Source organism: Mustelus asterias, chromosome 28 (assembly GCF_964213995.1).
Source record: "Mustelus asterias chromosome 28, sMusAst1.hap1.1, whole genome shotgun sequence".
Taxonomy (NCBI): Eukaryota; Metazoa; Chordata; class Chondrichthyes; order Carcharhiniformes; family Triakidae; genus Mustelus; species Mustelus asterias.
In genome coordinates this window covers 3936245-3963921 of record NC_135828.1, presented here as the reverse complement: position 1 = coordinate 3963921, position 27677 = coordinate 3936245, and the positions used below count along the sequence as shown (strand labels likewise).

At 40.4% G+C, this 27677-nt stretch overlaps 1 protein-coding gene across 6 annotated transcripts in view; it reads left to right on the top strand.

Annotated features, from left to right (window-relative positions):
* Nucleotides 1–27677, top strand: part of gbf1 (golgi brefeldin A resistant guanine nucleotide exchange factor 1) — a 210121-nt gene that overhangs the window by 93291 nt on the left and 89153 nt on the right. For all 6 annotated transcript variants that reach the window (XM_078199352.1, XM_078199351.1, XM_078199354.1 and 3 more), the window contains exons 5-7: nt 16786–16904; nt 20961–21069; nt 23185–23245. In XM_078199352.1, coding sequence (XP_078055478.1) covers nt 16786–16904; nt 20961–21069; nt 23185–23245 — 289 coding nt within the window. The remainder of the gene's footprint in view (nt 1–16785; nt 16905–20960; nt 21070–23184; nt 23246–27677) is intronic.

Below are 27677 nucleotides of genomic sequence, written 5' to 3'. Positions count from 1 at the left end.
AAAATACTTTCAGTAAATTTGCACAAGGCTGTTTCAATTTACACTGACATTTACTTGTCTGTGTGTGTTTTTCTTCTCATCACATTTGAAGCACTTTCACAAAACCCAGATGGGGATCAGCTGATTTGCTTTGCTTCCAGCAAAAGAAATTTGGATTTTTTTGAACCTGCAATATAAAATTGTTTTTTTTTTGGTAAAAAAAAGACATAGTATGAGAAGCCAGCTATTATAAAGCTGCATTGCCTATAGAATCACAGCACCATGCACAGATCCAGATAAAGAATTTTGGAGGGGGAGAGCAAAGCCCAATTTATTCACTCAGGAAACCAGTGAAGTGATGAAGAAATACTCCATTGGACTGCTTGGGTGATTGTACACAGCAGTTGAATATTTAAGAAGAATGGCTGTTGTGGAAGGCAGCAGTGAGATTTGTTGGCTTGACTTGCAGCAGTAACTGCAGAGAGGTAGAACAGGACAAGACAATACTGTGTTTGAACATTTAAAAAAAAAATTGAAGTCCATCCATCCTGTCCCAGACTTTGGTACAACTTATGCATACTTTGACCCTGCACCTACCCCCTTCACCACCCCCTCAATTCCCAAACAATTAGTCAGCCACATGATCATTTTGAAGGAAGGATAAAAATTGAGAGAAATGCACCCAGTTGCCTTTTAAATGTTTCCAGTGGATTTGGCGCACTGCATGAGCAATCAATTTATTCCATCGATGACTGAAAAGAAATCCCATCTTGTGTGCTTACATAGACCTGGCCCTTCCTCAGCTATATAACATAATTAACTTGGCCACATGGACTGAATCTAATACTTTCATTAGTTTACAGAGAAAAATAATGCACAAGAATGTTAAACATGCCTGTGAAATAGGTCAAAATGAAAAAGGTGGTTTGAATTGGATCAAATATATGGTTTTCTCAAAATTGATTTTAATTGGCCTCATTTAAAGTTATAATACTTCACTCCTGTTTGTTTCTTGTGACAGAAAACAAGCATCAGTTACTATCATTCTATCATATTAGGCCCTGTTAACGGGTACCCACATTGTGCATATTTCAACTAAACAAAATAAGTGATAGCCATTCACTGGTCCATTCCATGGGGCAATGCCTTGACCACTCTGAGTCAAGCTGCCTGACTTACATTTCAAACAATCCTTGTCACCATCAACTGGTACAATCTCCATTGCAAAGCCTCTACTAATCAGTGACCACTTGCCAACCAATCGGCACCCTCTTCTCATAGTATGAAATGGTTGCTTCCCCTGACATTAGTATTCTGGCAATTGTCCTGATTAGTTCCAGACAAAAGGTTTTTTGACAGAATGTCTATTTTCAAGGACACTCAAGTTCTGTTTTTTTTCCCCCCCCCAAGTGCATTTCCATGGAAGAGTCCAGCATGTTCCTCAAAAGCAGTCCAAGTACAAAAGGGCAGAAATGTTTAACCATTGTTTGAATCCTCTTTTCCAGTTTAAATTTGACTCAGATACAATGGAATCTCCAGGCTATGAAATGTAAAGGCTGGCCAAAAACAACAATATGTGGAGACCTGGAAGTATTTGGAATTTCCCTCCCCCGTTTTCTCCAGTTTGCTGCTGTTCCTCCTTGTCCGACTGATCTGATGGCTCAACTCTCCCACAATAAGTGGGGCAGTAGATCTCAGTAGATCTCATTACCACCCAGCACTGGCCTGCCCCTGCCTCTAACTCTGACTTCTAATTAGCATATCAAACAATGGACAGCAGAATGGTCATTTCTCTCTCTACCCTCTGCAATTGTTCGTGTGAATTTAGTTGGCCAAAGTGATATTGGGAACTCGCTGCTGCTCCCTCATTTGCTGAACTAATTTTAAATCATGCAAAGCCAACAATGGAATCTAAAATTATTTTGACATTTCGGAGAAAAATTCAACAGCACTTTATGCAGGAGACTAAGACTTAGTCACAATGTTGATTCTATTAAGGCATAGAATATGTCAAGGCACCATTTAGAGTGTGTGTATATATTTCTGTCTGGGTGTGTGTAATCAGCACTCCCACATCTCCCGTGGCATTGCTTAAGTTAAAAGCTGAATAGTAAACTGTTTTATCACGGAAGGAGCATAATTTGTTATGCTGTTGCCTGTGTTTTTTTTCCTCCCTTTAAAGACTAATTGTAAATAAAGAAATCCTGGGTCAGTCAAGGTTACTTATCTTTTAGGAACAGGGTTTTCAGATTGGGATATGTATTAATTTCCAAGCAGCAGGCACAACAAACTGTCTCTATTGTGTCTTCATTAATATGCTCTCCCATAGTATGTGCTCCTCAAAATTGACTGTTAACTCTCAGTGCCATGTTGGTGTTGCAAATATAGCTGTTGCTGAGAAGTGCCTCTTCTTCAGTTAAAACATTCATTTTAAATTTACGTGCAGTGGTTACTATCCTACTTTAGTGATACTGTTCCAGCATAATATGACTCTGAATATCTCCTTCAGATTGAGCCACTGGGGACTCGTTTGTTGAAGGATAATGTACTGTACAGTGCTGCCAGCCAGCAGTAATCCCCTTTGAGGAATGTTGAGTTATGAAGCCCAATTCCGTCATTTTCTGTGTGTATAAAAGTTTGCTTTGTCTTTAATCTACATCTTTTTAATCAGTGTCGATATTTTTTTAAAAATTGAGAGTTCAAATTAAGGACATTAACTAAAAATGGGCTTCAAGTGCATTATATTTGTATTAGTGGCATTTTTGGGTGCAGATCTTGGCTTCATACCAGGGTAAAACCTATAGTTACTGAAAGATTGGAATGCTTGAACTTCTCCATTTTCTATTCAGAAATATAAGAATTCAAATAAAATGTTATTTGTATTGAGGCCTGCTTCCTGAGGTTGCCTGTGTCATTTGGCAATGTGGAAGTATTTGGGAATAATTTTAAAGGTTGTTGGAGGGAGGGCTAAGGCTTCGGCCAACAAATTTGATTTAATAGTTATTGCAGCCAAGAAGTGGAAAAGAAGTAATGTTCAGGATAAAGAAAGGATATGTTTCCAGCTGAGACACAAAGCTGTTGAAAGGTCGGTGGAAACATTCTAATGGTGAACCAAGGAGTATTGAAAATAAACTGTTGGGTGAGAGGCAAGCGCAGCTGGTGAAACCTATGGGATTGGCAGAAACATGCCTCCAAACAGAAGGATTCTGAAGTGCAGAATAAGAAAACTTTCTAGTGGTAAGAAAGATGGACATTTTCTCAGATGATGGAAAGGAAATATATTCTTGAGAGGAAAAAGAATGAACGAATCCATCTCTTCAAGGTTCCATCAATTCAACTATTGCTTTGAAAGTGAATCTGATTTTCTCTGTGTGTGGTTGCAACTTTTGTCCATACCAATGGCAAGAACAAATGGTTCACTGAAATCAAAGAAAAGGTTCTCCGATTGGGAAATTTTGAGCGTCGCTTTATAATTTCTAAATTTGAGGATGCTTTTACACCATTTATGGACTTTAGGGTTCTGAACAATTGTCCGTTTACAAATTGTATAAACTGAATAGTTGGAAATCTGGTTTCTATAGTTAGTCAGAGCATACGATGACAGATTAGAGGAGCACAAAACTATTGGATTGGACAGGAAATAGTCTCACAACACCAAGTTAAAGTCCAACAGGTTTATTTGGTAGCACGAGCTTTCGGAGCGTTGCTCCTTCATCAGGTGAATGCCTGATTGGGCACTCACCTGATGAAGGAGCAATGCTCCGAAAGCTCGTGCTACCAAATAAACCTGTTGGACTTTAACCTGGTGTTGAGAGACTACTTGCGGTGCCTACTCCAGTCCAATGCCAACAACTCCACATATTGGATTGGAGGCATATGTAACTTCCAAAACCTGTACTTGTGAAACCTTTATTCGTGTTGAGAATGCCGCTGACATTGAACCAAAGGAAGTGACTCAGTCTTAACCACTGTATTAACTTGTGACTAGCCTTGGTTCAGTCGGTAACCATGTCAGTGACTCACCTTGGTTCAGTACGTAACCGTGTCAGTGACTAGCCTTGGTTCAATAGGTAACGCTGTCAGTGACTAGCCTTGGTTCAATAGGTAACACTGTCAGTGACTAGCCTTGGTTCAGTGAGTAACCCTGTCAGAACGCTGTGATTTCTGGATTCACTCCAGGGACTTGAGCACATTGTCTAGACCCTCACTTCATTGTAACACTGAGGTGGTACCCCATTATTGGAGATGCTGTCTTTTGGATGAGAACTTAAATCAAAGTCGTGTTTCCTGTGGAAGTAAAGGACCACATATCCTTTCTCGAAGAAGAGCAAAGAGGTCCTCATGGTGTCTAGTCAAATCCCTTATTCAAAATATTTGAAAAAAATTAGCTGGTCATTTATTTCATGACTTTGTGCTTTGTGTATTCTCTCCTCCCTTGATCAGTGGCAAAACTAACATTTGTAGCAAATCTGTTGCCATTGGGGTATGCGGTGAGGTGTGAATGCTTGCGGTAAAGATCAACTCACTTTTCCGTATGTTGTGTCCATTTCTTGACATAACATGATGTGGAGATGCCGGTATTGGACTGGGGTGTGTACAGTAAGAAGTCTCTCAACACCAGGTTAAAGTCCAACAGGTTTATTTGGAATCACGAGTTTCGGAGTGCTGCTCCTTCATCAGGTGGCTTAAACATGCAATTGGACCCACTCGTCATATTTTGGATCAGTGTGCATTATTTTGCTCAGCTTTTTATTGCATCAGCTTGATTTATCTTTTACAGGTTAGCATTGTGGCACAGAAAGAGACCATTCAGCCCATCATGCCTGTGCCAGCTCTATAGTAGAACTATCAAATTCGTCCCACTCCTGGCTGTTTCCCCATGTTGCTTCCTTTTTTCTTTTTAAGTGTTTATTCAATTCTCTTTACGGCATTATGATTGAATCAGCTTTTTGCCATCCTTTTGGGCAACACCTTCCAGATAGCAACTCACTGTGTATTTCCGTTCCTCATGTCACCTCTGGTTCTTTTGCCAGTCACCTTAAATCTGTGTCCTTGAGTTACTGACCCTCCTACCACTGCTAACATTTTCTCCTTATTAAAATAATTCAAAATAATCTTCATATCCAATTTTCTCTTAACGTTTCTATTCTAAGGAGAACAACTGTAGTCACTCAAAACATTTAAATCTTTAAAGTTCCAGTGCTATTTTTTGTACCACTTTGCTGCAATTTGAATTGTATCTGGAATCTGAATAAGGAACGATGCTTAACTATCACCTATTGGTGTGATGTTTCTATGCCATTTTGAAAGGAGTTCACCCAATGCTTTAAAAGTTTTCCAACCAACCTATTTCTCTGATCTCATGTGACTTGGAAAAGCTTTTTATTTACTGTTAAGGGTTCAACACCCTTTGTTGTTTGGAATTTGAATAGTGCTTGCTCTGGGAAAGGAGACGATCTTTTATGCAGCAGAGTGGGGGTTAGATCAGCTGGCTGCCCAGGGCACGAATGTCTTAAAGAAGCTGTTCAGTACGATTATTCTTGTGGGATGACAGCTGTTCCTATTTGGTCTTTGGATTTGGGTAATCTGCCGTCCTTCCTAGTTTCATCAACTTCAACATGCAACAGGATATTATTTGTTATCCACTGCAGGAAATCGCAAAGGGATCACTTTAAAAAAAATATTCACTCTTTGAGTAGTCATGTGATAGTGGTCTTGGTGGTGATAAAATAGTCTAGATTGATCAGCCATCAAGTCATAGTGAGAAGTGGTGAAGTTCAGTCTCTTTGGATTCTATATGCAGGAAGAGTTAAATAGTGTTTAAGTTTAGTGGTGTCACAGGTAGGCTTACATTAACACCGCAATGGAAGTTACCATGAAAATATGTAGTGTGGGGCTATTTGGGGAATAATATAGGGCAAAAGACTGGCATAATATCATTTCAGAATTCAAAATAGATACTCAAAGTGGATTGTTTTTGTACAAGTGGTAGTTCCAGTTTGCAGGACCTGATCTTTCATTCATATCAAAGCATCTTCACGTGCATCGAGAAATTGCTAATTGCGTCGATGCCCTGGACTTCCTGACCCAAGAACAGTCAGTTCTGACACACTGACCCTCAGATTTTCAAAACGATTACATTTTTCTTGAAGGGATCAGCCTAGAATAGCCAGTTCTTTAGCAGCCAGTGGCAGAAAAATTATTATGTGGAGATGCCGGCGTTGGACTGGGGTAAACACAATAAGAAGTCTCTCAACACTAGGTTGAAGTCCAACAGGTTTATTTGGTAGCACAAGCCACTAGCTTTCGGAGCGCTGCCCCTTCATCAGGTGAGTGGGAGTTCTGTTCACAAACAGGGCATATAAAGACACAAACTCAATTTATAAAATAATGGTTGGAATGCGAGTCTTTACAAGTCTTAAAGGTACAGACAATGTGAGCGGAGAGAGGGTTAAGCACAGGTTAAAGAGATGTGTATTGTCTCCAGCCAGGACAGTTAGTGAGATTTTGCAAGCCCAGGCAAGTCGTGGGGGTTACAGACAGTGTGGCATGAACCCAAGATCCCGGTTGAGGCCGTCCTCGTGTGCGGAACTTGGCTATCAGTCTCTGTTCAGCGACTCTGCGCTGACTCTGCACGACACACGACAGCGCATTCCAACCATTATTTTGTAAATTGAGTTTGTGTCTTTATATTCCCTGTTTGTGAACAGAACTCCCACTCACCTGGTGTAGGGGCAGCGCTCCGAAAGCTAGTGGCTTGTGCTACCAAATAAACCTGAGAGAAAAATTATTGGCAGCTAGGAAAGTTTCTAACCCAGAAAACTTGCCAAACTATAAAGAAGCATCTTGCTACTAATGTCACGATTGCTACTTCGATCCCGATGATGTGCTTGTTGACATTTAACTGTCAGTAGCTATTGGAGGACTTTTCCTGAGTTTGTTCAGAATGCAAATAAGTGGTGTTTGTTTCAGTTTGTCACTTACCCATTGCATTGGCGGACCATCATTCCATTGAATACATGAGAGATTCATCAGCTCAAAGAATGTGTAATTTGAGCGTCTCTTGGCAGCTCAAGAAATAGGTCCTTGGAAACCTGACATACTTTGCTACACTCTTCTGCATATGTAGAGGTTCAACAAATTACCTGTGTTATGATTAATCGATTGAAGTTCTCTCTCTGCACAGAAATGTTCCTACCTGCCTCCCTATTTTAACTTTTCATGGATTTGAATTTCAACAAAATGTTTGTTTAGTAGTTTTGAATTTTGTTGCTGCCTCCTCTTGAATAAGAATCGGAAGGTGAAGTCCAATATGAGGTGGTGAACATGTGCAGACACAATATTTCTGTGCAGTGTAGAAGGGGAAGGTAATTTGAATACCAAAGCAGCAGATTTCTGAAAAGTATTCCCAAATGATTTGTCAGCTAACGAATGGCTGACATTCATCCAATTGTACATGGAAGGAGCACTTCAAAGAATGAGAAAGGTTATAATTAAAGGTAAGTCATCTAACCTTTCATTTTGTTCTAGCTTTTATTCTTAAGCATATCATCCGTTTTCTATGCCCCCCCCTACCCCCGGCCCACCTCCCCGAATTTCATTCTTTGCTCATTTTCTGCTTTGTGCGACACCCCTGATTAGTCCGAGAACTGTAATGCTTGTTGTTGCTTTTCTGACTTCCCAGTCGTATCATTGTTCTGATGTACAAACTGTAAACACACATGTTTGCCATGGTAATATTGTACTAATGCAGCTTAACATTTTTCACATTTTGCAAAATTAATGCTTAATTTTGACAACTGAGCATTCGTTGAATAAAACAGGCACTGTTTCTTGCACAATGAACCCAAGGCTGTCCCCTCTTAGTTCCATGCAAAGCTTTAAGTCAGTGTCGACCTCATAAATATCAATTAAAGTCTCTATGGAGTTGTGGCTAAACAAACAGGTTTGACTGAAAATATAAAAAAAAGTGTCTCTGGACACATTATCTAAAACAATTAGCTTCCTAACATTTATTCAGCACATCAGCCATTTTACTTGGGACAGTATTTTTGTGTATTCCACATGGCATCATTATTTGAAGCTGCACGTGCTTAGTATAAAGTATAATATCTTTTGCAGCATTATACACGACATCAACTTTAATGGAATTTGACAATATCTTAACAAAGGTTTATAACTTCGCATGCATTTATTTTCTAACTGAAGAATACTCTCATGAAAATAACCTGAAAGATTTCATAAGATTTTCCACGTTCCTTCATTTAAAACTAAATTGCTTTCAGATGAAGACATAATAAAAGTTAACTTGGTCTCAAATCAGTTTTCTGATAGGGAAAACCAAGACCAAGGATTAAACAAAGCATTCTGATGGTCTAGGAATTCTGTCATGTCCAAACATACAAGTCCTTTTTAACAATTGCATTTGGCAGCCTTCTGTTCCGTGACTTGATGGTTTGTAGGTGACGGTCACCTCTCTGTGTTCAACACCACCTGTGTGGTTCAGGAGACTGTGTGGCAGTCTTTGCCGTGTTTACTGCAGAGGAAGACGGTGGGCTGAAAAGGTGCAGGTTTTGCTGGCATGTTTTCTCTGGGTCCTTTTCCCGGTCAGTTGAACTTTTCCATTTCTGCTTACCTTTTCCAAAGCCTCTCCAGCAACCAGTCTCCAGAGGTTCTGGAGGCCTTTGTACCAACAGTGGATATATATGGGTGCCAGAATTCAGCCTAAAAATAGGTGGATTTTGTTGTTGGTTGGAATGATGAGATAGACAGCATATTGTATTTTTAGATTAATATTTTGTGCGTTATCAATCTTATTGGTTATAATTTTGTAGTTGAAAGATTATGCTAATAGCAACCGAATATTTGTCCTTCCTTGTTTGTCTGTAGTGCCACCTATAGGCTAACTGAAATCATCCCTGACGATGTGTTACTTGTGTTGACTGAAATCTTCCAGTACGTAAGGGTTCTAAATTTTATTAAATAGTGTTATTACAAGTGAGGACTCTCATATTGGAGCTATAATTGGAATTCTGCAATGCTTAACATTTCAAAGGAGTCGTGTGTGAACACAGCTAAATTCAATGTTTGTTTTGACACTTTATCTGAAGTTCAGAGAAAAAAAAACCAAGGTCAATTATATTTTCTCCAGTAAATGGTTTTCAGACATTCAGTAATTTTGGACATTTCATAACATTTTGGAAAATCATTGTACAGTTTTACCACAAATTCTTCATTAAATTTTTGTCAAATGTAAAGTAGTTTCAGTAAACTTTTCATTGATTTGAGTTACTCTCGGTGGGCCGAATGGCCTCCTCCTGCACTGTCGGGATTCTATGATTCTATGTCTCTGAACATTTTTACTGAAATATTCTGGCTGACTGAAGATACAGTAATGGAGACTAAAGTTATTTTCTAGCCAAAGTTGCTGCCGTAACTGGCTTTGAAAAAGTGTCTCTAAAGTATCTGGGTATACAGAAAACACAAGATCCTGCTCTTCCTGTTGTATGTTAATGACTTAGACCTTGGTGTACAGGGTACAATGTCAAAATTAGTGGATGATGCAAAACTTGGAAGTATTGTGAATTGCGAGGAGCGTATTGTAGAACTTCAAAAGGTCAGGTTGGTGGAATGGGTGGACAAGTAGTAGGTGAAATGCAGAAAAGCGTGGAGTGATTCATTTTAGTAGGAAGAGGGTGGAGTGATGATATAAAACAAAAGTTACAATTCTCAAGGAGATGCTGGGGTAGAAGAACTTGGGTGTATATGTGCATAAATGGTTGAAAGTAGCAGCACTGGTTGAGAGTGGGGTTAATAAAGCATATAACATTATTGGGCTTTAGTAATAGGGTCATGATACACAAAAAAGCAAGGAAATTGTTAAACCTGCATAAAACACTAGCTTGGCCTCAGCTGAAGTATTGCGTTCATTGCTGGGTGCCATACTTTAGCAAGGATGTGAAGGCATTAGAGAGAGCGCAGAATTCACGAGAATGGTTCCAGGGAAGAGGATTCAGTTACATAGTTTGGAGAGTTTGGAGAGGTTGGGTCTGTTCCCTTTGGAGAAGAGAAGGTTGAGAGAAGATTTGATGGAGTTATTCAAAATCCTGTGGGGTCTTGACAGAGTAGATAGGGAGAAACTTGTTCCCATTGGTGGAGGGATCGAGAAGCAGAGGTGCGGCAATTGGCAAAAAAGTAATGACGACTGAGGAAAACTTCTTCATGCAGTGAGTGGTTAGGATCTGGAATTGAGATGGAGGCAGATTCAGTTGAGGCTTCCAAGAAGGAATTGAATTGTTATCTGAAAAGGAAGAATGTGCAGGGCGGGAGAAGGCTGGGGAGTGGCACTAGGTGAATTGTTCCTCTAAAGAGCCAGCACAGAAATCAAGGGGTAAAATGGCCCCCCCTCAGTGCTTTAACCATTCTCTGATTGATTCTTTGACTATAAAATATTATCAATCAGCTTTATTCATGTCCTATGACTTTGGATCTTTATTCACCCACCTTGATATCTAAGATCAAACCCAAACATATTTTCTTCAATCTTTATAAATTTCTAAGATCTGCTTTCATTTTTGTTGCCTTATGAAACTATAGACAATTATATCTTTCCCATAATGTTCATCTGGGGGAATTGCTGTCTCGTAACATTGAATGACAACAACTGCAGACTCGTGAAAAGCGAGGAGACTTATACAGATGTATTGTTCTTTATCTCCATCCTTGTTGGCTCCTTCTTGCAAAATACCCTGTTCATATCCTTGACCTTCCTCACAAATTTCTCCCTGCCTTGCCCCACCTGAACCCCACTGCAACACCACGTTCAGCATGAACTTTAAGACGTCTTGCCACTGCATCTTGTGCAAACTCCCCAATCTTGTTTGTGTTGCAACTCCTCAATCCACCTTAAACATCTCCTTAATTTCTCTCCTGGAGCTCGGAGCTGTTCTCTGTTGTGTCAAATGCCTTGGAATGTTGTTTTGTATTAGAAGCGCCTCTACAAGTTCAAGATGTTGTTATACAACTGAAGCAATGAAACAATAGAGATGAGATTTTGAAGTGTGACTCTTTTATAGTGTAGCTCTTAAATAGAACTTTGATAAGTGCTTCAACAGAGAGTTCAAATTAAGCTGTGTGTACTTGGAATGAAGTGACATTAAAAAGGGCAGTTTTCATTGTTTCCCTCCAAAGATTGCTTTTTTGCAACATTTTGCCTGAGAAGTTTGGATCTGAAAAATAATGACATTATCTGAAGCTACAGAAATAAAAAGTAAACTATTTGATGAAAAATTGTTCCCTGAAGTTCTGTGACTTGTTGTGCAATGACTTCTGTGCTGACGTGGCAACAGTGATTGCTTCAAGTATTGTGGAGCATTTTTGGAAAATTTTGGTGCATGTTGTCAGTTGATGTATACATTTCCTCTTTTTATTTCATAAAAATGTAAATGTGTTTTATCACAGCATAGTCAAAATTCTGAAATGAAACCAATGTTTAACTGCAGTCACTACATCTACATTTGGATCCAATTAGCATTCTATTAAATAAGTCTTTCTTCCGTCCTAAAGAATTGATAGACTTTAGAGTATAAAATCTGTTACTTCACAAGAAATACTGGTTTGGTTGCTTTGTGAAGTCAAATTTACTGAAGGATTAAAAGAAATTGCCTTTTACAGTCACCGAAGCTGGAATAGCGGCATCACCAAACAAGTCCTGCACCTGTGGAGAGAACAGCAGAGGAATTGATGTTTCTGGTTTTGTTTCAGATTTCCAGCTGCAGTTTTTTAATGCTTATTGCTTGTTTTGTTCCTTGCTGCAGCATATGAGATTCCTGTAATATGCTGATATTACTTGTTCTATGTTAAACGGCATGATTTGTTATTTTTAAAAAAGCAAAAACTAATTTGTTCGTGCACTCATGCAGTCCGCTGTGCTGAACTTTTCCTCTGCAATGCACTCTCCCTCTCCCAATCTTTCATTTCTTCTCTCCGCATTCCCACAGCAGCTATCCCTTTCCCCGCGTCTCGCTTTGACTTGTTTCTTCTTCCCCTCATTCCCCTCTCTTTCTCATCTTTCTCTGCCTCATTTGGTCACCTCAGGGCACCCATTTGAATTTGGAGAAAGTGAGGTGACTCTTTACGTTAAATTGACATATTTCATTTGATGTCACCCCCTACTTAGAAGTGAACCAGAAGCTACATTTGTGGACAAGGTAATGAGTGAATGAACTGCTGGACCTCACAGATTTAGCTTTCTTTGAGTGATGACACGATAGCAGTTAATTATAGTTTATGATCAGCGTAATGAAAACAGACTCTGTGCTGGAGCAAGTGGGACTGGTTTGTTTCTGAAAGAGCATCTGTAATGCCAAGTTTTACTGATTACCTTTCTTTCAGCCCATTGAGCAATGGCTTTTGTGTAGTTCCAGACACAAATAAGAAGGGAATTACTCCCAGAGATCAAGTGTCTCTACCCGCCCAAGCTGTAAAACCCTTAAATTATTTGGTGCTTTTTCTAAAATTAACTTTTGATATTGGCTTTGTTCGTTTTGGTTAAATGTGATGGGGATTCAAACACAGCACAGGCAAAAGATTACTGTAACTTTATTCAGTGTTGAATATCACCAATGACACAGTAGGATATTATAATGTAGCTTTTTTTTGTGTTACGAATGATTCTCTTTACTGTCTTTCATCTACTGCTGTTAGCTAACCATCTAGCAGAGTTTTGCCAATGTTAGTTTTGCGTAAACTGCTAGGGATCTTGCACCTCTCCCCCATAAAGTTGAGCTTATCCAAAACATTCTACCTGTACCCTAACTCCCACCAAGTCTCGCTCGCATACAACTGCCTGGTTTGCTGGCCTACCTTGTCTCCTAGTCCAGCAACACCTTAATTTTAAAATTCCCATCTGTGTTTTAAAATCCCTCCAAGGCCTTAGTCCTCCCTATCTCTATAACCTTCCACAACCCTCTGGGATCTCTGTGCCCTTCTAGTTCCGGTCTCTTGTACAACCATGATTTTCATCAGTCTACCATTGGTAGCCATGCCTTAACCTTGTAGCCCTAAGTTCTGGAATTCCTACTCTAAACCATCTGCACCTCTCTTTCCTTTTAAGTCCTCAAACCCGAGCTCTGTGAATGAGCTAGTACCTGATATGTGACTCTGAGTAAAATTTTGTTTGGTAACACTTCTGTGGTACACCTTGGAATGTTATACTACGTTAAATGTGCTGTAGAATTGCAAGTTGCTGCTGATGTAGGGAAGTACATCATTAAAGTTTAAGTTTATTTATTAGTGCCACAAGTAGGCTTGCGTTATTACTGCAATGAAGTTACTGTGAAAATCCCCTCGTCGCCACACTCTGGTGCATGTTCGGGTACACTGAGGGAGAATTTATCATTGCCAATGCACCGAACCAGCACGTCTTTCAGACTGTGGGTGGAAACCGGAACACCTGGAGGAAGCCCACGCAGACATGGGAAGAATGTGCAGACTCCACACAGACAGTAACCCTAGCCTGGAATTGAACCCGGTTCCCTGGCGCTGTGAAGCAGCAGCGTTAACCACTGTGCCCGCTTGGTGACGACTCAAGCTCTGTTTAAATGTTTTTCTCTCTGCTACATCTGCTTTATCCTTCAACAGCACTGAGGTTAGCAGCTCAGGAACATGGGGTTGAAAAAAGATGATCATTTGTTAAGCACCATATCTTGTTTGGCAAACATCTAAGTTCTCCAGACTGTGATTTTTTTTGTTGGAACGCATTGTAAGCCAAAGTGGCCATGATGAATCAGCATCATCAAACAGACTGAGTGAGATGAGTAACCTACCTGTCTGTTTTTGGTTGATGATGTGGAGATGCGTTGGACTGGGGTAAACACAGTAAGAAGTCTCACAACGCCAGGTTAAAGTCCAACAGGTTTATTTGGTAGCAAAAGCCACTAGCTTTCGGAGCGCTGCCCTGTCACCTGACGAAGGGGCAGCGCTCCAAAAGCTAGTGGCTTTTGCTGCCAAATAAACCTGTTGGACTTTAACCTGGCGTTGTGAGACTTCTTACTGTGTTTTTGGTTGAAGCAGGATGCCAGAAGAGCTGCATGGCTTTTCTGATAGTAAGAAGTCTCACAACACCAGGTTAAAGTCCAACAGGTTTATTTGGTAGCAAATACCATAAGCTTTCGGAGCTTGCTGCTCCTTCGTCAGATGGAGTGGTCTCTGTTCTCCAACAGTGCACAGACACAGAAATCAAGTTACAGAATACTAATTAGAATGCAAATCTCTACAGCCAGCCAGGTCTTAAAAGGTACAGATAATGTGGTTGGAGGGAACATTAAACACAGGTTAAAGAGATGTGTATTGTCTCCAGACAGAACAGCTGGTGAGATTATGCAAGACCAGGGGCAAGCTGTGGGGGTTACTGATAATGTGACATAAATCCAACATCCCGGTTTAGGCCGTCCTCATGTGTGCGGAACTTGGCTATCAGTTTCTGCTCAGCAACTCTGCGCTGTCGTGTGTCGTGAAGGCCGCCTTGGAGAACGCTTACCCGAAGATCCAAGGCTGAATGCCCGTGACTGCTGAAGTGCTCCCCACAGGAATAGAACAGTCTTGCCTGGTGATTGTCGAGCGGTGTTCATTCATCCGTTGTCGTAGCGTCTGCATGGTTTCCCCAATGTACCATGCCTCGGGACATCCTTTCCTGCAGCGTATCAGGTAGACAACGTTGGCCGAGTTGCAAGAGTATGTACCGTGTACCTGGTAGATGGTGTTCTCACGTGAGATGATGGCATCCGTGTCGATGATCCGGCACGTCTTGCAGAGGTTGCTGTGGCAGGGTTGTGTGGTGTCATGGTCACTGTTCTCCTGAAGGCTGGGTAGTTTGCTGCAGACAATGGTCTGTTTAAGGTTGCGTGGTTGTTTGAAGGCAAGAAGTGGGGGTGTGGGGATGGCCTTGGCGAGATGTTCGTCTTCATTAATGACATGTTGAAGGCTCCAGAGGAGATGCCGTAGCTTCTCCGCTCCGGGGAAGTACTGGACGACGAAGGGTACTCTGTCCACCGTGTCCCGTGTTTGTCTTCTGAGGAGGTCGGTGCGGTTTTTCGCTGTGGCGCGTCGGAACTGTTGATCGATGAGTCGAGCACCATATCCTGTTCTTATGAGGGCATCTTTCAGTGCCTGGATAGTTTTCTGATAGTGCCATGGGATCTTTAACATTCACCAGAACCACTAGACAAATGATGGGGCATTGGTTTAATCTTCTAATCAAAGGCAGAGGATACACTTTGTGGCATTCGAGTGAGTGGTTGGTGACCCAACGTGTAGCCTAGTTGGGTTTTGTTGTTGATTTTGGTTTTATTGCATTTGTAGAGTTTCCACCTTTCAGTGGTTTAAAAAAATCCCTTTGTGTACCTCATATCCTACAGTTTGAGAGCTGCACAAAAAGATTCTACCCACCAGCCTTGAAATTTACTGAAGTTCTGCCAAAATTGCTGCAGTATTATTTACATGGCACAAATAATTTCTGCCTGTACAATCTCGCTGATGTACACACAAAGAGAGAGTCTGTAATGGGTTCATCAGAATAACCTCACAGCCCTGGGGCAATTTCAGTTGTGTTCAACTTTGAGCGTTTAATAATTAGACACATCACTAAACTTGTGTATTAGACTTTGCATTTCCATTCTAGCAGATTTAGAGAAATCTAATTATACACAATGCATGAAGTGCTGTTCTGTACAACTCAATTTTCTCTCAGCACGGAAGTATTCTTTCCACATAACTGAGCTGTATGTTACCTTTCTATTTATACTATTCTTTCTCGCCATGTCAACTGAGGGCGCTCTCAAAATGTCTTCCAGTTATACTTCTAGTCAACCTGAAAGTAGCTGATAGTTAATTCCATTGTTCCTTCCTCCTGATTTGGGAGCTGTCTCCTCATTGAGGCCGTAACATTATTTATAATCAATAAGACCTTTTGTAATGGTGATGTAGTGAGAACATTAATGATTTTCAGGTTCTTGTAAATCTGATGTTGTGAATTTTGAAGTTGCAACCTTTTACAGTAACTGTAAAAGTTACTGACTCTTGACTTTAGAATGCTAGTACATGTGCTTTAGAAGTAGCAATGATTTATTATATGGCTATCTAATCCAAGAGCTTCATCTTTTACCCACGCTTCCCTGCCCCTCAAACCTCAGAATTCCCAATTGTGTTTCCTCTCATCCATATCTAAAGAACCCACAGCCACTAACTGCCACTGCCAGGGTTGCTTAAGATGCAGGGCAGTAGCTTAGGTTGGCCTCATTCTTCCTCCACATGCCAAAGGAAGATTGTTTGGAGAATCCATGTACCTGGCGGACATGTGAACATGTAATTATGTTGCAGAAGGGCAGTATTGTCCCATGCTAACCTGCTTTTATCAAACCCAGGGACCTGCAAAATGGCGCTACCAGTTTGTTTTACCCCAGCTAAAGGTTTTTACTTTTTACAAAGGCCTTCCATATGCTAAAAGTCCAAGACGCAGTCTCCATCCTGTCTACACCTGAATGACATGACCCTTACTTGGTTCAATTTTAGGTTGGTTGTTTTAGCTAACCGAATCTGTAATTAATATGCTGGCATTTACTGATTGTTAGAGAAAGTCTCTGGCTCTAACACAGCAAGCCTGTTGAATGTTCTATTCATGGATTTAGTCTGTGAAGCAGCACAATTGTGTCGCAAATTTTAAGCCACTAATTAGAAATGGCTTTCATTTATCGCTACTAAGCATGACGATGAAAAGTTAAAGGATTTTTATATTCTAATTTCCTGCAGATCCCAGTCATGATGGTGCAGCAGAGGGAATCGAAAACATGGCTGATGCTGTCACACACGCACGTTTCGTTGGCACTGACCCAGCCAGTGACGAAGTTGTCCTAATGAAAATTTTGCAGGTAATGCAGTCTGTTGGTTAATATTAAGGAAAACAGCTGAACCAATTAGTCACTGGTATTAAAATGAAATCTGGTTACTTGGCTAGTAATTAGAGTAATGATGTATTCAGTTTCTTTCAAATCCATGTGGGAATACCATGTCTTGGCTTCAGGATTTCTCCTTTGTCTCTGTTGTGAACAAGGGGATTAGATAGTACTCTACATTGTTCTGATTAATTGCTTCTCTTGTCCGCGGTTGGTTCTGTAAGCCTTTTTGGGTTTTTTTCCCCCTGATCTCTTGAAGATGGTGACTTGTACTTTGGTTTTTTTATATGGGCAGACTGAACACCAAGCCTCAATAAACATTTGTTTGCCTTCCTCAGGAGTGAGCACCTCCAAGCTGTTTAATCATGGGGATTTTGCAACAAAGATTCAGCATGTCTTCAGTTGATGTCCACATGTACGTTCCTGCAGAGGCCACTTTAGACTGATTGAAACTGGGGATCCTATCCGGTTTAGTTATCGTCCTTTGCTCCTGGCTGCAGGATGCTGAGATTATTTCCAGTGTCCTGGAAAGTGTCTTCGTTAGCAAATTCAGAATTAAGCTCTTTTTGATCAATAATATGGTTTTATACTCCATTGCAATAGTAAAGCCATCCAGTCAATCATCTTCACGGGAAAACCGTTAAAACCCAAGTATAATTTTTTAAGGGAAAAAGTGAGTATTTTTACAATAAGTGAAAATAAATAAAACCTTTACTGTTAAGTGAGATAAATTATAATACATTGGGTGTGAGAGAAGAATGTGCCCCCCCCCCCCCCCCCCCCCCCCCGTCCAATGGGAATCAAAAACAAGAATTTCTGAAGTAGGAGAAATGACCTTATTGAATACATGGTAAGTAGTCTCACAACACCAGATTAAAGTCCAACAGGTTTATTTGGTAGCACGAACTTTCAGAGCATTGCCCCTTCATCAGGTGAGTCCCGAGGGAGAACACTCCGAAAGCCCGTGCTACCAAATAAACCTGTTGGACTTGAACCTGGTGTTGTGAGACTACTTAGTGTGCCTACCCCCGTCCAACGCCGGCAACTCCACATCTTGAATACATGGTACAAGGTGCAAGGCTCTTAAGAAGCTACAAACCAGGGAAATACTTAATATAAAAAGTCTGCAGCACTTAAAGCAGCACTTATTGAAATTCTAGATTCCACTAATAATAAAACTTCTATTTCAAATTGTCTTCACTTTTACAGATCAACAGCACTATTCCCTTTCATTCCAACAATCCAAATTGCCTTTAGTATGAAGTCAGTGTGTGCGGCGTGTTCAGCTTTTCTCTGTTCAATCATTTAGGATGTTACAGGATGTTCTTTTATCTAAACCTACTGAAATCACATGGTTAAATAATCTCCAACCATGTCACAAACTGGTGTTTTTATTCCCCTTGTTGGTTTGAATGCCAAGACCGTGAATGTTTGTTCATAGAAATCATAGAAATACGTTTGTTGTGAGAGAATAACAGTGTAATTAAGCTTATATCTTGCAAGATAAATTTTCAAGAAGTTTGATTTGCCAGGCTTGAATGTATATTCTAAAACTTACCTTGCGTGTGCTTTTGGTTTTCCTTACTGTTCAAAATGGAGGAAGGAGAAGGAATTATTTTCCTTGTGGAATGTGACTGTGTCAAAAACTGTTCAAATTTTAATCCAATTTAAATGCCTCTATGATGAGAGGTTGGGAAGAGTGGGTTATGAATATCACTAAATGCTGGCCTTCAGGTGCAGCAGGCAAATGGGTGTGTTAGCCTTCATTGTGAGGGGATTTGAGCACAGGAGTAAGAATGTCTTGCTGCAATTACATATATCCTTGATGAGACCTCACTGTGCACAGTTTTGGTCCCCTTATCTAAGGAAGAATATACTTGCCATAGGAGTGCAAGGGAGGTTCACCAGATTAATTCTTGGATGGCAAGATTTCCTTATGAAGAGAGATTGAGGAGACTGTCTCTGTATTCCCTAGAGTTTTGAAGAATGAGGGGTGACCCCTTGAAATGTACAAAATCCTTACTGGGATTGATAGGGTGTACTTAGATAAGACATTTCCCCAGGATGGTGAGTCTAAAATCAGGGGATGTAATCTCAGGATAAGGGGTAGGCCGTTTAATACTGAGTTGAGAAGGAATTTCGTCACTTCTGTTCCTATGTTCCTATTTAGTCAAGGCTTTGACTCTATTTGAGAATGGGTAAACTGGGAATGAGTTGCACGTTGTTTTATCCATGAAATTATCAATTATGGGGCGGCACGGTGGTTAGCACTGCTGCCTCACAGTGCCAGGGACCCGGGTTCGATTCCTGGCTTGGGTCACTGTCTGTGTGGCGTTTGCATATTCTCCCCCTGCCTGTATGGGTTTCCTCCGGGTGCTCTGGTTTCCTCCCACACTCCAAAGATGTGCAGGTTAAGTGAATTGGGCATGCCAAATTCTCCCCCAGCGTACTTGAACTGACGCCGGAGTGTGGCGACTCGGGGATTTTCAGGGTAACTTCATTGCAGTTAATGTAAGACTACTTGTGCCTAATAAATAAACTTTAAGAGGAAATTATTTTGCATTTTGATGAAGTTCGTGCTCTTTGATTTGAGGACGTGATGTAGGAAACAGGTGATTTTCTGTATGTCACTTGGTGCCGACAATATATGTTTGCCCTACCTGAAAAAAGCTGTCTCTGCTGTCACAAACATGATTGGCAAGCTACTTTCAGTTCCAATTAGTGCTGAGCTAAAGGATGTTTTGTGATGTAGCCTTGTGTCTATTGGGAATTGGGTTCCACTGTCCAAACACTATTTAACTTCAGGCCGTTAACAGCCTAGAGAGAGAGAGAAAATTTCGATCCTTCCTGGTTTGTGTTGAATTCAACTGTTGTGGTCCCTTACAACCTCCCTGAGCATTCAGATTATAAATATGATCAATTTGAATCATTCCCGTGTGCTGATCGTTGACTGTTGAAGGCTAGCTGAGATTGGGAACAGTTGCCTGTGCATTCTCTTAACTAGGGATTAATATGTGGCAATCTGAAGAGGCAACAGAAACTAACTTATCGATTGTTCTATTGAATTTCCTCTCGTTCAGAAAGGTGATTTTTTTTTTCCTCCCCATTGCATATTTTTCTAGTTAACAGTACACATGTTAGTAAAATTCAAAAACTGTCATCGGAATGCATTTTGGCTTCAGGTTAAGGGCAAGATTGTATTTATTTTATCCAAAAAGTTGCAATATTGGTGTATTCACTTGCATTTTGGAACATGCAAGTGTGTGCTTTGCTTTAGCATGTGTGTGAAGAATAGATCCATTGACGTTCATTTTGGCATTCACTCTCCGATGTCTTGGAACTTTGCTGTAATTAGCCCACGTGATCTAGGAAATCATTGTTCAAATTGTATCTGGGCAGAAACCACACACAGGTGGCCCTTGAACTGAAAATACAAAAGGGGGCAATACACTTAATATAGTATTAAAACATTTTTAAGTGACCATGCAGTTTTGGTGGTGAGTTTTTGAAGAGTAACTCTGCAAAGCTAACAACTCAGACTGATGAAAGACGGATGTGAAATGACTTCTGCATAATAAGCAGTACAATATTACGGGCGGCATGGTGGCACAGTGGTTTGCACTGGTGTCTCACAGCGCCAGGGTCCCGGATTCAATTCCGGCCTCTGGTCACTATCTGTGTGGAGTTTGCACATTCTCCCCGTGTCTGCGTGGGTTTCTTCCAGGTGCTCCGGTTTCCTCCCACTCTCCAAAGATGTGCAGGTTAGGTGGATTGGCCGTGCTAAATTGACCCGAGTGTCAGGGGGATTGGAAGGGTAAATATGTGGGGTTACGGGAATGGGGCCTGGTTCAGATTGTGGCCAGTGCAGAGTCGATGGGCCAAATGGCCCCCTTCTGCATTGTAGGGATTCTATGAATATTCTTCTTAAGTTGAGGTTATTTTTGTTTTGTTCCGAATGATGGTTTTACATTAAGGGAAGAGTTGTGTAAACAAAAACATGAAGGTTTTATGTAATGTTTGATTGTCTTCTAGGTCTTAAGGACATTATTACTCACTCCTGTTGGTGCTCACCTAACAAATGAGTCAGTCTGTGAAATAATGCAGTCGTGCTTTCGAATATGCTTTGAAATGAGGCTGAGTGGTAAGTTTGTTTCTCTTGGCTATTCCACCACAGTCTGTTTGGCTGTTGCCCCTGGTAGATAAGGGAGATAATTAAGTGTCAATGTCACAGGATCCACGTGTAGCCTCATGTCCCACACAGGTTGATCATTAAAGATGATAGCATATAGTATAGGTCTATGTTAGTTATGTTTTTCAGATTAACATATCATTTGTAAGGTGCTGATGGTGCTCTTTGGACATTGTTGAGTGTGAAAGGCTTGTTTTGCACCTCAGCGCAAGTAAATCATGACGGTCTTTACATGAGTGCAATTCATTGCTGCTGGGACATTCTTTTTATTCTGGCCGTGCAGCTTTGATTAATTTTCTATGTAATTATCTATTGTGTTACTTGTAATTGGTTTGAATCCCCTGGCAAGGGAGAGCAACTCTAAGCGGGAACATCAATGAAAAACATCACCTATTACTTAAAGTAAGTCACTAAAGGGGACATAAAGCATACTGTGCCCTTCAAAAATTATTCCATTTACAGTGTGTGAATTGCTAAAATTGACTATATTTATTCTAGATCTAATAGGGTATTTTCAACATGTTTGGCATTTATTGAAAAAAAAAGAAATTAATGAAAATTTTAAATAGTCGATGTTCCAAGACCGTAACTGTGGGTTCAGATCACTGCACTGTCTTCTTTAGCTATTTGGTTAGCAGATTACTCTGTAATTGTAACCAAGTAGTGATTTTTTCCTTGATTAGAAAACATACAGGTTCTACAACAGACTCAGAAATAATAATTTTTATACCTTTTTCTTAACTGTGGCCCAAGGCAATGCCAATTGCTCCTGTGTCTCTGCTATTACTGTGCTGACTGGGCTCACATTGGTAAGCAAGGGCAGCCTGGGCATGACTCTTACTGGTTTTTTTTCACATTCATTACCTCCCCGCCCCTCCCCCTCCGCCTGCCAACCTTCCTCCCACCCACCCATCCCGTTGCTCACTGTGTAGGATTGCACAGTCTTTCGTAATCACTTTATACAGCACAGCAACTGGGGTCAGGAGTTCAGCTGCAGAAGGGGCTATTAAGGAATAGGAGCAGAGGAAGGCTATACCCCTTCCCAAGTCTGCTCTGCTTAACACAGAGATCATGGCTGTTCATCTGCCTCAACGCCACTTCCTTGCCTATCCCCATATCTCTTGATTCCCTTGGTGCCCAGTATTGATTCCAAATATTCCAAACAACAGCTCTCCGCAGTGGAAAATTCCAAAGATTTACAGCCCCCTGGATGGAGAAATTTCTTCTCATCTCGGTCCTGGAATGTTAAGTTCTGAGAGATACTGTGAAATCAGTGGCACCAAGTGAAAATATTACTTTTCCAGGTGGTTTTAAAAATCTGCACTGTTTGATTCCACCATGGACCCGTAATAGACATCGTGCAAATGACTATAATCTATAATTGAACAAGTTGAGATGGGAAAATGCCCTGGTCAATTACTATGCCTTGGTGGAACAAATTTCTGTTGTATCCTGTTTGGAAAATTTATTTCCTGATATTTAATGAACCTATAATGTATTTTTCATAAGAACTATTTTGCACAGGAGGTGCATTGCTCGCTGTGTTGGGTGAAATGTCTGGTTGCATTCCATGCGAGTCATCGAAGGACCTTTGCAGAATTGCATTGAGCCAAGTTTTCTGTACAGGGTGCCTTTATGATTTAACCCTTCAGCTACTGAAAAAGCACTTCGCCACTTGCACCTTACTCAAAAGGATTTTTGTATGTTAAGTGTTAAACGGCTCTGCATTTCCCCCAGATCCTATTTTCTAAATGTCATACTGTTGGAGATGTACGGGTTTGCTGATATGTGATCAGAAATGTGTATTTTATGTTAAAAGCAGTGAAAGGGCATTTAGTGCTCTGAAGGGATAAACAGACAGCTGCTCACACAATGGCTGACAGTGCTCTAGTGCCATCTTCCTTCTGTTTGTGTCAGACAAATGCATCGAGTTTAATTTAAAATGGTTTAATAAGCTCTGCTTAATCCTTGGTAAACAAAACTAGGAGGGAGGTCTACTTGTTGGAGCCTCTTGATAATATCGCAATGCATAATGACACCTGTGTTATTTGTTTTTTCTCTCTGCAGAGTTATTGAGGAAATCTGCTGAGCACACACTGGTAGACATGGTGCAGCTGCTGTTCTCAAGGTAGACTATAGAGATTAACCTGTCACGGTTCTCCCTTGGGGCTAACCACGGGCAGCTAACTTCTTATGCTTTGATACCTTAATAAAAACAAGTGGACTTGTCTCATTTAGCCTGACGCTACAGTTTTGTTTTTGAGTAATGCAAATGTAAGAGTTTTCCTGGACCGAAAGAGGCTTTTTAAAATTATCCTTTGAACCAGCAATATTGTTAAACAGGTATGTCGTTTGATGAGCTTTCTTGCAGCTATTCCCTGCTGTGAGATCTGTAGGCTTTGACTTGTTTATGTACTTGGTAAGTTTTTAAAATCCTTCTACTCTCTGATTCAGATTGATGTTTCCATTTAAAAGAAAATAAGTTTAGTCATCTGTGGCCTCCTGCCTCATTTTTTTCACCAACTGCAAATCTATTCTTTCTATTTTTTCAGTACCATTTCACAAGCTGAATTGATAAAGTGCTGATATACTTGGGTCTATATGATTCTTGAGCCCGCTGTTAAGGCACGTATGAAGGTGCAGGAACAATTTGTCCTCTGGCTTGCTAATGTATGTGCAGTGTAAACTGACTGTAATGGACTTGTTGTCATGGGTGTTCCATCTTTTCAAAGTAGCTGCCCAATTTATTCCTCAAAGCACAGTAAATCTCGCAACTTAACCTTCATTTTGAGGATCAGCTGTGGCAAGCCAGTTATCTGCAGCTAATGCAGCAGCTCATTCCAACACTCAAATTGAAGTTTCTGTGCTGATTCTGATAGAATGTGATTATGTCCCCCCCACCCCCCCACCTCGGACACCAGAGTGACCAGTTGGAGAGTGCTGAGAGGATTCGTGATCAAGTGGATTTGGGATCCCCTGTACTGCACAGACAGGGTCATCTGATGTAGCTCCTGCTCATTGATCCCTGGCACTTCTTGTCTGATCCTGAATCCCAAACAAATTAGTTGTTTCAAAGAAAGTGTCATTGGGGTTCATTGCAAGTAATATATTTACTTGTGTAGTTGTGAATTTTATTTGGTGTTTGGACTTTGTCCATTTTAACTGATGTACCTGCTACACTTTATCTCCCTCCATGCCTTTTCTTTGTCTCTTGGGGAAGTAACTCTATTCTGAAATCATAAATGTGATACGCAAGGTATCATAGAATTGAGTGTGTATTCTGCTACTTTTGGCATGCAGCAACAATCCAGCGAAATACTTGTGCTTCTGGCTTCCTAATATGCATTAAAAAGTTCAATCAATTTTTCTTCTAATTGTGCATATGAATTGTGTGTGTGGGGGAGGAAGGTGTGTGTGTTTCCATTGTCCTTTCTAACATTGCTGTCTAAATATCGTTATACGGTTACACATTCTAGAAATTCCATGGAATATTATCAGGTCAATATTATGCAAAAATTAATTCAACTGTATGGCAGGTCCAAGATAATAGTGCCTGTGGACCATTTATGATGAGCATTTTCAGCTTATGTTCATTCTTTTTAAAACTTTTGTTTTTTTAATATATAATTTAATTTAATATATTTCTCTCTCTTTGTTGAAAGCTAACTTTGAATCTCTCGTCCCCTTTTAAAGTCTTCCTCCTCACCCCCCCTTCATAAATTTTCACCACCTTGAAATCTGCTCTTACCATTTCTTCAGTACTGTTTCATAAGCTGAATTGACACGCAGCTGACGTACATTCTAGGTCTTCTAACTATCTGATTCTTGAGCTAGCTATTAAGGCATGGATGATGGTGAAGGGACAATTTGTTCTCTGGCTTGCCCACGTATGACTGTAATGGGCTTGTTGTGCATGGGTGTTCTGTCTTTTCAAAGTAGCTGCCCAACTTATTCCTCAAAGCACAGTAAATCTCGCAACTTAACCTTCATTTTGAGGATCAGCTGTGGCAAGCCAGTTATCTGCAGCTAATGCAGCAGCTCATTCCAACACTCAAATTGAAGTTTCATTTAAGGGTGGCTGAGTTTTTTTTTTGGTTTGGCTGAATCCCAACTCTTAGATTACTTAACAGGGTAAATCCAAAGGCTAGGCAATTGAAAACTGACAGATCATCTTGGGCATGTTTTGCATCCCTGGAACTGTAAAGGGGTTGCAGGCAATTGGCCGAGATTGATATGGGTGAGGAGCGAACTCATCTGCAGCACACCCAAAATTATAAATAGGCTGAATGGAAAGAAACTGCATCTACCTGTGGGTGAGTCCAAATCAAGGGGGTGCAAATAGAAAATAGCCACTGAGGGCTCATGTTAGGAACCTGGGAGACATTTCTTCAGCAAGTGGTGAGAATGTGGAACTTGCTGTTCATGGAATGATTGAATCAGATAGCATTGATGCATCTAAAAAGCTCCTTATACGTGAAGGTGAAGAACGAAGGAAATGAAGGTAGGTTAGGAAGGGGTATATCGAGTGAGAGGAATCTTCTGTGGAATATAAACAGTGATGCAGATCTGTTTCCATCCTGTGGATTCTATGTAAATTCTCAGGAATTATAACTATCTTTGGCAATTGCAAGTGCTTCAGAGTTTTTTTCTGGTTACTGGAAACGTGGCATCTCAACAATTACTTCAATTCCATGTTGTAAAACGGTTGTCGCCATACTTGTGTTTGTTGATGAATTCTTTGCTTTCACCACGCGGGTTTTGTTTCCTTTGTCTCTTGTGCTGTCACCCCAAAGTCTGAATCTGGGATTCGTTCTTTCTCCAGTCCACATTTGTGATTTAATTTCCAGCCGTCTATTTACTGCCCACAGTTTTAACTTGATTGTGACTTTCCAGATGTCACCAGAGTTTTTCAGCGATGCAATTTTAACAAAAATCATCTTCAATTTCAAAAGCGATTTTGCCATTTATTAAAATTTGATTTGTTTTGTCAAGATAGAGAACTAATGTGTACATGTGTCGTCTCTGCATTCTGTGATGCAGTTGGATCAACTTTTCTCCTCTAATATATTGTTTTTTATTTTGATGCTCTGTTTTTGAGAACCACTATAATTATTAAGTATGGTGCATTAGTTAATGTGGAACATGTGGAAAAGATTTGAATCATTGCTCACCTTTCACTACATGTTGATAAGACCAGAAAAAAATGGACTGATAAAAGCAGAGATGCCTCTGTGATGTGGGTTTGGTTTTTAATATTAGTAAATCTTGCTGAATTCTTGATGGCTTTTCTCTAATGAGTTTTGTTGAGTAAGATGTTGGGGAGCTGAAGGATGTGTTCATTTTGTATTCACATGATTGCTTTCATTCGTACTGTTCCATGCACATTGCTGATGGAGAGAGCTTATGGGAGGAACAGATGTTGTGGAATTAGGACAATCACAGTACAAGTGGTAAAATACAAGATTAAATTGTATGGTGGGATTTAGAGCATCAGATCTATTTATTCTAAAGCTCAGTTTGTGAAGCAGCTTGTTAGCGACTACACTGGTGCCTTTTGTTTTTGACCACCCACCTAATGCCTGATCTGTTAGGTATTGAGTTCTGCTATGATGCAGCAGTACAATTAATGTAAATTGCAGTCACTTAATGGCTGTCGAGGTTAAGTACTCTTAAAGGAGTACATAGGTAATGCAACCAGAATAAAATTGTAGAGTCCTATAGCGCTTTAGCAGTTTCACTAGTTGTTTATATGTCAGTCACGGACTGACTTTTTCTCCAAAATACTGAGTATGAACTGTCGAGAGTTGACTGTAATAACCTGAGTGTGTTAAGATTGTACCAAGGGCATCATTGAATAAGTCATCCCTGGCAGTTCGAAGATTTAAACAAGTATCCTTTAACAAATGTGAATGAGTTCAGGTAGTTTACAAATACATTTTTTAGTTGTCATTTTTTTAAAATTTGTTTTCCACTCCTGAGGTTGAAATGACCACATTTTCTCCGTTTATTAGCCAATTAGCTGGGGACGCAGCAGGTGATTGCTCCTAAGTTCCTCCCGTTGCCCCTCTTGAGTCGGAAGTGGATGACGGCTGTTGAAGTAAATGCACTGCCTGGTTTTCCATCACCGCTTACGAGGAAAAATCCAGGCTTGACTTAATGATCCCTCTTCAAGATGTAAACACATGTAATGCAGAACGGATAAGAGACCCCCTTGCCCTATGACTTTGTGGTGCTGCCTCAGTAGATTGAATTACAGCTAATGATTGCTAACCTGTTAACTGTTCCTGAATGTGGCATGAGTAGTTGCTTCAACTTGAAACGCGTAGCTTCTTCCTTTTTAAATTTAAATGTTATCAATTTTGTAACAACACCCAGCAAACAGAGACATCTATATATTGGTTCAATGATAATGGAGGTGTGGGGGTATGGTGTATTGCAATTTGTCATCAGTGAGTTCTTCATTCAAGCAGAGGTCTTCCATTGATGGTGAAATATAATTAGATATTCAGAAATTATATTTCCATGCTTTGGTTTTTTTTTTGCGTCTGGGAACCTTGGAA